This window comes from Papaver somniferum, chromosome 9 (assembly GCF_003573695.1).
Source record: "Papaver somniferum cultivar HN1 chromosome 9, ASM357369v1, whole genome shotgun sequence".
In the NCBI taxonomy this organism is placed as follows: domain Eukaryota; kingdom Viridiplantae; phylum Streptophyta; class Magnoliopsida; order Ranunculales; family Papaveraceae; genus Papaver; species Papaver somniferum.
Window position 1 is genome coordinate 124,515,571 of NC_039366.1, and position 14,423 is coordinate 124,529,993.

Here is a 14,423-nt window from a genome sequence, read left to right on the forward strand (position 1 = left end):
TTTCTCATCATCCACAAAGACACCTTGTTGAATTTTCCAGACATTGCTTGCAATTGATGGATGAAGAAAATATTTTCATATCTAAGAAGGCCAGTGAATGCTTACTTCTTTATGTCTGATCTTGTTTACTGCAGAAGCTGTAGAGAATTTTCCTTTTAAGCTATTGCACCATATTAGCTGATCCTTATCACCACTTGCAACTGGTAGTGGTAGAATTAGAGATTGTTGGAGATCTTCAGGAATTTGCCATACACCATTATGTAAAAGATTACTCACTTTCATATGCAAATTGTTGTTAACAAAATCATTGAATCCCAGAGTTTCAATAAGTGGACACTCTCTTATCCAAGTATCAAACCAAACTGAGATACTTTCTCCATCCCCTATAATCCATCTGATATTGTCTTTAAGAGCCTGTCAAGCCCATTTTAAACCTGGCTAAACAGATGATAACTTTCATTGAGAACACCATTGTCCATTTTTGTTCTTATATTTTGCTGCAAAAAATAAGGCTCAATCTTCCTTAGAGTTAAGAAGTTTCCACATCATCTTCATCAATAGAGCTCTGTTAACATATGACAGTCTTCTAATCCCTAATCCACCTTCTTGAATTGGAGTACAAAATTTTTTCCAAGCCAAAGTTTCGTATTTTCTCACTTCACAGTCCCCTGATCAAAGAAAGTTTCTTATGATTTTCTCACACACCTTGATAACTGAACTTGGCCACTTATAAACTGCCATGTTGTAAATAGGGATGCTGCAAAGCACTGATTTGATAAGAACAAGTCTGTCATGAAAAGATAAAAGTCTTCCCTTCCATACAGCTAAAATATCTTGCAACATTTCCACCATTGGCCAAACAGATTTGATTTAACTCTTCCTTGATGAATTATTACTCCCAAATATTTATCTGGAAAGGAAGTTAGTTCCATCTGCACCAAGCTTGAGATTTGAGTTTTCCTCAAAAGGGTACATCCATCAGCAAAACATTTACTTTTGGATTTGTTTATAAACTGCCCTGAGCTCTGCTGATATGCTTCTAATAATTTTAAGAGATTAGCTAAGCTCTTTTTGGAACCATTACTAAATATGAAAACATCATCTGCAAATAAAAGATGGGTATGAGAGATACCATTTCTTGTAACCATTGGTTGCAATTGATTTGTTTCCACTAGTTTAGTCAAATTTCTGCTTAAAACCTCCTCCATTAAGACAAATAAGATGGGTGAAAGTGGATCACCTTGCTTCAGCCCTCTTTGCATTGAAAAGAATCCATTTGGTCCTCCATTAACCATTACTGAAATTTTTGCTGAGGAAAATAAAACTCTTAGCCAATCACACCAATTAGATGAAAAACCATACTGTTGTAGTACTTTGAATAAAAAATTCCAGCTCACTGAGTCATAGCCTGAGAAATGTCTAACTTTAAGCCTACATTACTTCCCCTTCTCTTCTTCTTCATTTCATTAACTAATTCAGAGGATAACAAAATTTGTTCTTGAATACTTCTTCCTTGAATGTAAGCTACTTTTTGTGGAGAGACTAGTTTACATATAAGTTTTCCCATTCTGGTGGATAAAATTCTTGTAAAAACTTTGAAACTGAAATTACTCAAACCAATTGGCCTGAATTGATTTGGCTTCTTTGCTCCTTGAACTTTAGGTAGTAAAACTAAGAAGTTAGAATTAAGACCTTTTGGGATGTACTGTCTCCTCCAACAGTATTGAACAGCCTTGACAAAATCAGATTGGATAATATTCCAACAAGCTTTATAGAACATTCCTGAGAAACTGTCAGGCCCTGGAGCACTATTTAAATCCATATCCCAAATTGCGTGTTTAATCTCTTATGCCTCTGGAACTGCATCAACCATTGCTTGGTCTTCAATTGTAACTAGATTAGGAATTGCCTCAAGGAGTGAATCATCAACTTGAACTTCTTGAAATTGAAACCTTTTTTCAAAAAATTGGACAAGCATATCAATTATCCTGTCTTGATCTGAAATAAGATTACCTGATTCATCTTCCAGCTCACAAATCATATTGTTTCTTTGCCTAATCTTGATATTAGAGTGAAAGAAATTAGTATTAGTTGATCCTTCTTTGACCCACTAAATTCTAGATTTCTGCTTTAACATTGTACTATATTGAACTTCTCTAGAATTGAGTTCATTCTCAGCTATAACTAATTCTTGCAGAGCATTCTGATCATTAGGATTACTATCTGAAGTGAACATTTTTTTCCTTTACTTTTTCCTCAGCTTCTTTGATTTTTACTTGAACATTTCCAAAAACAGACCAATTCCACTCTTTCAACAGTACTTTCAATCTCTTGAGTTTTTGCATGTAAACATAAGGAGGATCTCCATTTAGTGGTGCAGACCAACTATGTTCAACAAGCTTCATAAAGTCAGGATGTTCCAACCACATCTTTTGAAATCTTAAAGGAGCATTACATGGTTTTGGAACATCAGCACAGCCTCCCAGTAATAGAGAGTGACCTGAAGCTATTCTTGTTCCTACTTTGTATCCCCAATCCCTGTAAATATTTAACCATTCCATGTTGCATACTACTCTATCAAGATTGCACAAAATTCTTCTGTTACCTTGCTGACAGTTAGACCATGAGAAATCCAGCCCAATTTTGGGAACTTGCAGAAGCTCACAGTCATTCAAACAATCACTGAAATCCAGCATTGATCTTCTTGAAGGAGTTCTACCACCCTTTTTTTCTTCTACAGATAAAATAGCATTAAAATCACCCAAAATGATCCAAGGCCTCTTAAGATCACTAATTAACTTCATTTTTGACCATAAAAATCTTTTTTGCACCATATTGACATGTGCATGAACTCCAGATACTAAAACATTACCCACTTCAACTGTAATCATCTGATTTGTTATGGAGATAACTTTTGGTGTAGATATTGACTTGCTCCAAAAAAGCCAAATGTTACTTTTATTTAGCAGTTTCATTATGAATCACCATTTGTTGCATCCCTGGAAGATTTAGTTTATTATAAAAAGAAGGAGAACACTTAATTTTTGGTTCAACAATCCACACTAAAGTTGGATTAAATTGAGTAACTAAAGATATTAACTTTTGTTGGGCCCTAGCTCTTCTAAGGCCTCTCAAATTCCAAAAAATTGTCTTCATTGTGTGATATGGAGGTTTTTTGGACCTCCCTTACCAACATTTTTCCTAAAATTATACTTAACAGCAACTGGGTTACTTGATTTATCATTCTTTCCTTGAGTAATATGCTTAATGACTGGCTGATGTAACTTTTCAGTAGAAGCATTTTTACCTGAAAATTGAGTGTTACCTATTTGACTTGGAGATTGTTGTGATGTGGAAGTATTAAGGACTGAAACCCAAGTAGTATAAGCAACTGGTTCTGTTGTAACCTTACCAGAACCTCCATCAACAAATTTGACTTCACTTTTCTCTAACTCTGTAGTTTCAGCTGAATGAATTAATTTTTGTGGTTCAATATCAACAATAGTCTCTTCATCTACACTGAGATCATCTTCTTCTAGTTTATCATCCTAAGTCAAAACCTTGAATCTGCTACCAGAAATAGGTGATTCTGTATTACTGTGTTGCTGAATATTAACTGGTGTTCCAATGCTGGAAATTATTGATGCTGCTGCTTGTTGCTTATGATTTGAGACTAAATTTGAAGTACTTCCTTGAATTATTTCAATAGTATGACTATCTCTTCTGCAGACCTATCACATAAGTCAAAAGGAACCATAATACCTTTCTCCCTTTGTTGAGTATCTCTGGCTCTCTACTGAGTAGGTTTTTCAACAGATTGACACTTAGCTTTCTCTACCTTGCATTCTATAATCAAATGACCAATAATTTTACAGGTAGAACAAAACTTAGGGCAATCAGGAATCAGAATATCCTGAAAAAACCCACCATACTTAGTGCTTATCCAAATTTTATTAGGAATGGATTTAGCAAAATCTACTTCCACCAGAACATTTGCATAATATCCAACTTCACAGTTAATTGTTGCATTATTAACTTTGACAGGAGTTCCTAATTCTTTACAGATTTTGAATAAGATTTCCTCCTTCCAGAATTCAAGACCCAGACCTGGAAAACGAATCCATACCATAGCTTTTGAAGATCTTTGACTTGTAGGATGAAAGTTTGAGATCCAGTTCCTTACTTTAAGAATCTGAGTAAGAACCTCCCATACACCCTCTTTCATATATTGACGATCAGTTTTATTATCTAATTTGATAGTGAAGAAACCTCTTCCAAGAGGAATGAGTTTACAGTCACCAACTAATTTCCATTATTTTCTCAAAATTGCAGCAGCATCTATAAATTTGATTTGTTGTAAATTTAACCTTCCAATCAAGGAAAACTTCCATGGATTAATAGCATCTCCATTAATTGAAGTGGTTTTAGATGAAGAATCCATGAGAACCACTAGAATTAAAGATACAGAATCATTATGAAACAAAAAACAAGAAGAATTAAAGAACAAGCACCTGAACTAGTGAAGTATCAACACAAAAACTAGATTCAGTCGAAGAAAAAAGTCGCCGAGTTAGGTCCGAGTTTGTCGCCAGATTCGCAGAGCGCAACTCAACTTAAAGATTTAAGTAAGTTTAGAATAATTCAAAACTTCCTGATATGAATTTCCTTGAATATATCTTCTTTCAAGGAATGTACTGAATTTGATGATCTCAAGAAACTTACTCTTAAGATGGGTGAATTGATTGAAGCTCAACCACCTTATGGTAATCATCCTTTAAAGAAGAATGTCAAAGTCTGCGTTAGAGTGTGTGTTCGGAAAGCTCTACCAACTGGAATCCCTCTCTTCACTGCAAGAAGAGAGCAACCTTTATTAATTTAATGCAGATATTATAAAGTCCCCAAGTACTTATGTACTTCTTGTCGAGTGCTAAACCATAAAGAAGTTAAATGTCCAGCTTGGAAGGCCAAACAAAAGCTCATTCAAGAATCAACTACTTCAAGTTCCAGATACGTTCTCCCAGCTGTTTCGAAATTAATGATGCCAAAAGAACCGGAGATTCAAGATTCTTTTCCCACCATCAATTTGGTTATCCAAGATATCATTATGTCTCCAACTGAAGTTGTCCAAGAAAATCAAACTGAGGTTATTAATGCTCATACCAACACCAAAGGAAAAGCTAAAGACTTAGCTCAAGGAACAAAGAATGTGGTCCAAAAAGGTTTAGTTAATAAACTCCAGATGGGTCCCTTTGTTAATCGATCTACTACGCTGAAAATCTTTGAGATTGGGACAATTCAACAAACATCTTCTCATTTGAATAATGGTCTTCCAGTTATTTTCAAACAAGTTACTATAGAAAATATCACAGTTGAAATATCTAGTACTCCCTCTAATCGTTAAATTGGGGACCGATTCGAACCACCGACTCATCTAGAAAATTCAAAATTGCTGCAGTTCAAACAAATCAACCAATCATAACTAGAGAAGACACGATTTCTGCAGCGGCTGAGCACGACGCCCTGTCTAATCGCAAGAGGAAGATTAATCCAAGAGTTGATATGAGAAATCGTACCAGAGCTAGTAACCCTACTCTAGCTAGCATTGTGGTTATCCCAAATCAAAATGATACGTCTGAACCCGATTACTCAAAGCTTTGTCCCCCTATTACCAAGTTAGGAGATCTACCTTCCATTGATCTCTCCAATTGTTCTCTCAATACCCATTCTCTGGTTGACCCCTATCGTTGTTATAATGTTCCTGCTGATGCTACCTCAAGCAATGACAATGTCCGCAATAATTTCTTTCATGAGGCTGCTTCTCTGAATCTCGGTTCTACCCAGGAGACTAATCAAATTGCTGGTTCTAATAACTCTTCTCTTGATGGTGGTTCTGCTTCTACCACTCAGGTAAACTCCAATCTTTCTCCCCTTATTATTGATCCCATTAATGTTGCAATCAATTCCACCTCTTTCCATGTTAATAATGTGAATGTGCTTGGCTGGAATATTAGAGGATTGGGTAAAAAGACGGATAATAAAGAGCTTAGCCTTCTCTATAGAAATCTTAATCCTGATATCATCTTCTTATCGGAAACTAAAAGGAATAAGGAATTGGCAGCTAGAAGACTGAAAATCTTTGGTTATCCATGTACCTTCAATGTCCCAAGTATTGGTAGAAGTGGTGGTTTTGTTCTTGCTTGGAAAAGGAAATTCACCTCAATATTTTATCTTCTAGTTTAAGGGGCATCTATGTTACTTCCACTGACATTATCCATTCTAAGCTTTGTCACTTACACTTCATATATGGTGAACCAAATAGTAGTCTTATACAAGCCTTCTGGGAAAGTCAATGCCAGTTACCTCCTTTACCTGTAGATGAACCTGTTTTCTTCATAGGCGATTTTAATGCTCTCCTAGGATCTGAGGATAAAAATGGTGGTCTAGAAGTGGATGAATCTGATTTTCTTAACCTTAGAAATTTTTATGATACACTTGATTTGCATGATCCTGGGTTCTCTGGACCTAGGTTCACTTGGTCTAATATGCAGCAAGGTCCTGATCTTATTCTTGAACGTCTTGATAGATGTCTTATTAATTCTACTGTTGAAATCTTGTTCCCTAAGTTGTGTATCAATAATTTTCCTAGAGATTCTTCTAATCATTGTCCCATGCACATTGGCTTTAATTATGAATATATCTGTATGCCTAGGCCTTTCCACTTTATGGCTATGTGGATAGAAGATCCCACATGTAGAGACATTATAGCCAATTTTTGGTCTGTTAATGTAGTCGGATCTCCTGCCTACAAGCTTAAAGATAAACTTTTAAACACTAAGAAAGGTCTTAGGGATTGGAACAAGTCCTCTTTTGGTAATATTCAAAATAACATTTCTACCACCAGAAAGGAGTTAGTTGACTCTCAGACCTACTCTCCTACAGATTGTAGGGTTACTTCTAGACTTAAAGCTAGATTGGAATATCTTTACAATATGGAAGAGCTTTACTGGAAAGATAAATCCAGAGAAGTTTGGCTCTTGGAAGGTGATAAAAATTCACCATATTTTCATAGAGTCACTCTATTCAGGAGAAAGAGAAAAGTTATTAGTTGGATTAAGAATGCTGCTGGTACTATTCTAACTTATAAACATAGTATTGGTAATTCTTTTGTTGATTATTTCAAGAATCTATATTCCTCTCACCCACGATAATTTCAAGATTAGATTCTTCTTGACCCCCCTGTAAAAATTTTCAGAAAATGATAATTCCATCTTAAATTCTCCTCTTTCTGAAGAGGAAATAAAGAATGTTGTCATTCAAATGGGAGGAAAAAAGGCCCCTGGCCCTAATGGTTTTACTGGTCTTTTTTATCAAAAATATTGGGACATTGTGGGAGAAGTTGTTGTTGATATGACCCAAACCTGTTTTAGATCTGGAAATGTTGCCAAATCTTTCAACCATACCAACATAACTCTCATCCCAAAAGTCTCTCTAGCTGAGTTGGTCTCTCAATATAGACCCATAGGACTTTGTAACTTCATTTACAAGATCGTTTCAAAAACTCTAGATAACAGATTAAATCCCTTCATGAATCATATCATTTCCCAAAACCAAAGTGCCTTTGTTCCTAAAAGGAGCATCTTTGATAACATACTTCTAGCTAATGAGGCCATCTATGCTGTCAATCGCCATAAGAAAGATATTGGCATTGCTGCCATTAAACTTGATATGTCTAAGGCCTATGATAAGCTAGAATGGTCCTTTCTGGAGAAAGTTCTGATAAAAATAGGTCTCTCTAATCATTGGGTTAAACTCATACATCAGTGTATCTCCACTGTTTCTTATTTTGTTCTTCTTAATGGTAGTCCTGATGGCCTAATCAATCCAGAAAGAGGGCTTAGGCAAGGAGACCCTCTGTCCCCCTACCTTTACATTATTTGCTCTGAGGCTCTTTCCTCTTATATTGATGTTCTTACTAGAAAAGGTTTGGTTGAAGGTATAAAGGTGTGCAAAAATGCTTCTGCCATGACACACCTTCTATTTGCTGATGATTCCTTACTCTTTTCTAAAGCTACTATTGAAGACTTCCAGATTATCAAATAGTACATTCAAAGTACTGCTTGGCCTCTGGCCAAGAAATCAATTTTGATAAGTGTGGTATTATATTTAGTAAGAAAATTCTTGAACATCTTAAACAACAGCTCTCTAATATCTTGGATATTAGTAATAGGGACCTTGGAGAAAAATATTTGGGGAACTCCTACTGCTTTTAAAGCTTTAAAAATTCAAACCCACATGGGTATTCTCCAGGCTGTTGATGCTAGGATCTCTATCTGGCTTCATAAGCTTCTCTCCCAAGCTGCCAGAACCACCTTAATTAAGCACATTGGTCAGGCCATCCCTCTTTGTCAAATGAGTGCTTTCCTTATTCCGAAACATCGTTGTAGAAAGATGGATTCTCATCTTTGCAAGTTTTGCTGGGGGGAAACCCTTGATTTCAAAAGATACAAAACTGCATCTTTTGGGTTGGGACATCCTTTGCTCTCCTAAATCTAAAAGAGGCCTTGGATTCAGGAAGGCTGAACTCAATAATCTTGCCATGCTTGCTAGGAATGCCTGGAAGATCATTGAAAATCCTGACTTCCTATTACCTTCCACTCTTAAAGCTAGATACTTTCCTAGAACTGATTTTTTAAATGTTAAGTGTCCTGCTAATTGTTCTTGGACCTGGAAGTGTCTGCATAAGCCCTTTATTTCTTGGATTGTTGGAGATGGTCAATTTATTGATCATTGGTGTGATAAATGGATTCCTTCTCTAGGATTTGTTGTTCCTAATCCTTTGGTTCCTCCAGATCCAACTATAAAGGTTTCTTACTTTATTAGTCCCATTACTAGATCTTGGGATGTTGATAGATTAAACACCCACTTTGATGATACTTCTACTAAGAAGATTGTCACTATTCCCTTAAGCCAGTTTTGCACTCCTGATAGGAGGGCTTGGGATCTTTCAAAGAATGGTAGATTTGTCTCTAAATCTGCCTACTTGGGACTCAGAGGGCTCAGGCCTTCCCCTTGTAGTGCTCTTTGGAAGCATATTTGGAAAATTAATGTGCCCTATAGAATTCAAGTTTTCACTTGGAAAGCTGCTAAAAATGCCTTACCTGCCAGAACTGTTCTTCATACTAGAATGCCTATGAACCCTGTTGATTGTGATAGATATATTGATCCTTCTGAATCTATTATGCATGCTCTTGTCTTGTGTCCTTTTGCTAGTTGTGTTTGGTTTCTTTCTTCCTTCTGTATCAACACTCAGGCCTTTAGTAGTAAAACTTTCATTGACTGGATGTTATTTTGGTTAGTAACTCTTATCTCTAAACTTCCTAATGAGGATCAATGTTTGTTTTTTTGCTATCCTTTGGTCTTTGTGGCAAAGTAGGAATAACCTTGTTTTTAAAAATAACAAAGAAACATATATTGCAGTCCTGATGAGAGCCAGAGCTATGCTTCTAACCAGGAAAACTAGTGCCTTTGTTTCCCCTTTGGGTCCTGTTAGCATAAGTGACAGATGGATGCCCCCACATACTATATGGATTAAATGTAATATTGATGGTGCTTATGATGTAATCTTTGGAAAAAATGGCGCAGGTTTTGTCATGTGGGACTTCTCCAAAACTGCCTCCTTTTGTGCTTCTATAGTTTTTCAAATGAAATCTGCCGAGCAAGCTGAAGCTAGAGCTATTTGGGCAGCCCTAAAAAAAGTTGTGGAGAAAAAGCTTACCCACCTTATTATAGAGAGTGATGCTCAGAGCCTAATCAACCAATTTTCAGCTGGCTTGTTTGATGGGAACTCTAAGACAGATGTTATCTTTAAGGATATCCAGTTTTTTTCTTCTAGTCTTGTAGCTTGTTTGTTCAATTTCCAACCCCGTACTTGTAATTCTGTGGCTCACGAACTTGCCCTTTGGGATAAAACAAATAATTCTGCCATGTACTGGTCTGTTTCTCTAATCTGGCTTACGCTTTTTGTTGAGGGGGATCATTAGCCTTTTTGAAGGCCGTTTCTTATTAAAAAAAACGTTGATTAGACCAGCGAGCGACAGATTGACCAACGTTGGCGCTTCAATGACCAGCGAGCGCCGGATTGACCATCGAGCGATGTACACTCTATCGCTCGCTGGAAAGTCTGTCGTGTATGCCTATATGTTATTCCTGACATATAGGCATATGAGTTTGGCAGTTTGGCATACCCATAGTGGGTGCATATATGCCAAGCATATGAGTTTGGCATGTGCATAGGAATGGGCCTAAAGGAAGAGAAGGTGCGAGGATCAGCAATCAAACTGGGTTGTAAGGCTCACCCAGTGGTGTATCCAAGAATTACTCTCTGGTAGGCTCTGTAGTAAAAATTTGTGCATAAGAGAAACTCCAATGGGCACATTAAATAGGCAAGTTTGTTGATTATACACGTACAGTGAGACTATCAAACCATTAAAAAGGATGATCAAACCCTCAAACAAAAGGCTTTGTTCATCGCATCTCAGATTGAGTCGATCGACTCAATCTGAGACGACCGGTTTCAACTGAGACGATTGGTGGATACTGAGCCGAGCCACGGTCCCAACAGAGCCGAGTATCGTCCCATCTTGAGTCGGTCGTCTCCAAATGAGCCGACAACGGCTAGTTACATCCAACAGCTATGAATCCCCCCATAAATTGAGTTGATTTCAACTCTAAAATCACACCTTCCTTCTACACCAACAAATTTTCTGAGCAATGGCTCAACCATATATTAATCCAACTGAATTTACGATGGATGAAGATTTGTCGCTTTGTCGAAACTACGTAGCTTTGTATCCGACTAGGGGTGCGGAACGACGTCAAAATGGTGTAATGAGTATGAGTTATATCCATAGAATCTTTGATAACTTCTGCAATGGTACCGATAACTCCAACAATCGCAATGCGGCTGGGTTATTTTTCCGAATGGAAGATATAAAAAATGAAGTTAGGGAATTCATAGCTTTGGTTCGGCTTGTTGGTCGTTATAGACTTAGAGGTGAGACAAATGATGATGTTGTATTGCAAGCTCGAGAGAAATAGCGAAGATGGAAAATAAGAATTTTTACATATGAAGCTCATTACACAATCTTAAAGGATTTTTTGATAAGTTAGAGATAAAGCTATAATTTCATTTCTAGATAAATTAGTATTACATGTAACAGTTACATTAACTAATATAATTCCAGTTTACGAATATTAAAAATTAAGAATTAATTTTTTTAGTTATTCGGCTCCACTCCAGTTCCTGTAATACGTCCTCTTTATAGCCGAAAAGACCCCCTTTACTATGATGTCTTGTCCGCTAGGGATGATCCGCTGAACAAGACTCAGGTAAGAGGAGTGATGCAGTATATAGGTAACTTTTGGCATGCGCTCCATGAATGCTGGTATCGTAGTAAGGGTAAGACGTCTCTGAAGTCTTATGATCCTTTTGCTCCCGGGAGATGTAAAAAGGAATATTTTACTCCCGCCAATTTCAATGTTACCTATGAAACATTACTTTATCCATTTGTTGAATATTTCTATTCTTTCTTTCAGCCACACCGTTTTCCTGCGGTGTAATGTAAGCATAAAATTGATGAGAAATTCTAAGTTGATTACAGTATTCATATACTTTTGTATCCTTGAATTTTGTACCACGACCGCTTCTTATTTTCTTAAGTTTGCGACCTTGTTCATTTTGAATGCTACTCATAATAATCTTGAACTCTTCAAGAGTGTCATTTTCATGCTTTAGGAAAGCAACCCATGTGAACCGTGTGTAATCATCTACCATTACTAAAGCATATTTCTTTCCTCCAACAGTTGCTTGTTGGATGGGACCAAATAGATCCATATGAATAAGATCGAGAGGAGCACGAGTGGCTATATCTCGAGAAATTTTGTGTGTAATTTTTCCTTGCTTACCCTTTTGACAAGCACCACATACACCTTCTACTTTAGTATTTATTTTGGGAACGCCCATGACAATTTCACGATTAATAAGCTTACCCAGCATTCGGTACGTAGTTGATATGACCACATCGTTCATGCCACAAATGAGTCGACTCTACCTTGGTCAGGTTACATTATAGATTAGACTGTATATCAAGAAGATAACAGTTATTCATACTTCGTCGTCATCGCAAATTATTTTTCCGGACTTATCTTCAATATCACAACCTCCCATATTAAAAATAACCTTATGACCTTTATCACAAATTTGACTTACTGAAAGAAGATTAACTTTCATACCTTTGACATAAACAACATCATGAATTTCAAGAATACCTGGAAGTTTGATAATTCCCTTTTTGCTGATTAGACAGCTGCTTCCATCTCTGAAAGTTACAGATCCTCATTTACAAGAGATATCACATGTCATATGTCTACTACAACCACTATCTATAAACCATTAGAAAGAAGAAGCGGTTTTGAGTGTAAAAGCTCCCGGACATTTTTCAACGGGTTCCACAGATTTTTTAACTTGGTCTTTTGATTATAGATCAGGAGGGTTTGTAAAGTTTCTAAACAATCGTTTAGCATGGTAGTCAGATTTTTTGCACAACAAATCTTCTAATTCAAGACTTTCCACCCTTTTAGAAGATTTCCTTTGTATTGTTTCTTCTTGTTTGGTTTTGACTGTTTAGATGTCAAAGTTGAACATTGATGCAACTTTTTTTATGAAGTTCTAAGGTATCCTTGACCAGTCCTCTATCAATCAAGATATCACTGATGTCTTCGGCATATGACTGGTTTTGTTCAAATTTTTTTTTTAACATCTTGGATAGTACCGAGCAACACTCTTCTGTATCATCCAAACTATGTTGAAGAGTACTCAAAATCTTTGGTAAGTTGTTTGAATTAGCCATGAATTCAAATCTTATAGGTTGGATCGCACCAAACACAAATTGTTAGATCTTTTCGTGTTTTCCTGCTCTGATACCAATTGAAAAGACGAGGGTACCCAAATACACCACAATCTTTTTATTTCAACCTATAAGTCCTCTACCGAATGTGATCGTCTATGGAAAAAGTCGAGGCAATACGACAATTCGGTTCACACTTTGTGTGATCATCTATGGATACGAGATCGAGACAATACGACAACAAGATATCTTGTGCGATTGAATATGGATACAAGATCGAGACAATACAACAAAAAAGTGTGTTACTTGATAATAGGTTCGGTAATAACCAAACTTTATAGGATCACTATCAAGTATTGTGGAGTTAGCATACAAGTGTAATTTACTTTTAATTATAATAAAAAATAATTATAATTGCAGAATAGAATAGTAAATGACACAGCAAGATTTTGTTAACGAGGAAACCGCAAATGCAGAAAAACCCCGGGACCTAACCCAGTTTTGAATACTCTCAGAATTAAGCCGCTATACAAAATCTAATACCAACTTCGTATAGTTGAGACCAAGCAGACTACCCCTAGATACTTAGTTCCCTCAGTTTCCCTGCGCCTTCGACTTCTAGAGTCACACGCGTGAATAGCAAGTCCTTTGGATCGTATTCCACATACCAAAGGAAGAATATGTTTGGTAACCACTCTAATCAATCTTGGTACAAGATATAGATGAGTCGTTGACGAAGGCTCTTCCGTTTAATCTAATAAACTCCTTTGTCTGGTTAGATCAATCTACCCAATAACTACCGAAGTAGTTAAGTTTATATTCGCACTCAATCAATATAGATCTCAAAGAGAAATATAGAGAATGCCAATCTCACACAACTAATCAATCATATAAACTGATTCTAGTTGGATCACAGCCGATCAAGGTTTGTGCACACAATTCACAAGATACGAAAACTAATAAAAAATCTTTTTTGCCTTCAAATCTTTTTTTATCCTCAAAACCTGCACAACACCACTTGAATATCTTGTGATCAATCACCCACCAAACGGAGTCTGTTAACAATGGATTATTTGAATATTATGTTTTTAGATCTAACAACAATTCTAAATATCCCGTCGATACTTTGATCTAGTTTGAGTGAATCTTATATTAGAAGAGAAGATTCTCAAGCATAAACAAACTAGGTGCAATCAATGTTTCAACAACTGTTAGTCAATCAAATCAAATCGAAAACTAATAACACTACAATTATCTAGTTTCCTACAAACAGTACTCGTAAAGTTTCTTGATCCCACAGAAGTCTTTAAACGAGCGGTCGTAAGAGATTTCACCTAATTATGATACTTTCCTCTCCCATTAGACGGCTCCACCAAAAACAACAAGAAATGAAGTTTGCCCGGCTCTTAAGATAGTTTGCTAGAAATGCAAACTTAGGTATTTATAGGCCAAGGATGTTTGGACACCAAGGAATTTCCAAAACCGTAAACATTCTCAAGATATGCAATGAATGGCAAA

General features: G+C 36.4%; 1 protein-coding gene across 1 annotated transcript; it reads left to right on the top strand.

The window, feature by feature from the left end:
- Positions 1-5,559: 5,559 nt before the first annotated feature.
- LOC113312538 lies at positions 5,560-10,040 on the top strand. Its single transcript, XM_026561286.1, has 7 exons — positions 5,560-6,189; positions 6,282-7,155; positions 7,253-8,099; positions 8,199-8,468; positions 8,572-8,970; positions 9,052-9,351; positions 9,434-10,040. Exons 1-7 carry the CDS (start codon positions 5,560-5,562, stop codon positions 10,038-10,040), a joined length of 3,927 nt encoding a protein of 1,308 aa, XP_026417071.1.
- Positions 10,041-14,423: the final 4,383 nt, after the last annotated feature.

What these genes read in the sequence shown, in the direction of transcription:
- LOC113312538 (XM_026561286.1), top strand. Translation starts at nt 5,560, where the DNA reads ATGAGAAATCGTACCAGAGCTAGTAACCCTACTCTAGCTAGCATTGTG. An exon ending in ATGGATTCTCATCTTTGCAA is followed by an intron (nt 8,469 to 8,571) that starts GTTTTGCTGGGG and finishes CCTTGGATTCAG; the next exon opens with GAAGGCTGAACTCAATAATC. An exon ending in ATTGACTGGATGTTATTTTG is followed by an intron (nt 9,352 to 9,433) that starts GTTAGTAACTCT and finishes GTGGCAAAGTAG; the next exon opens with GAATAACCTTGTTTTTAAAA.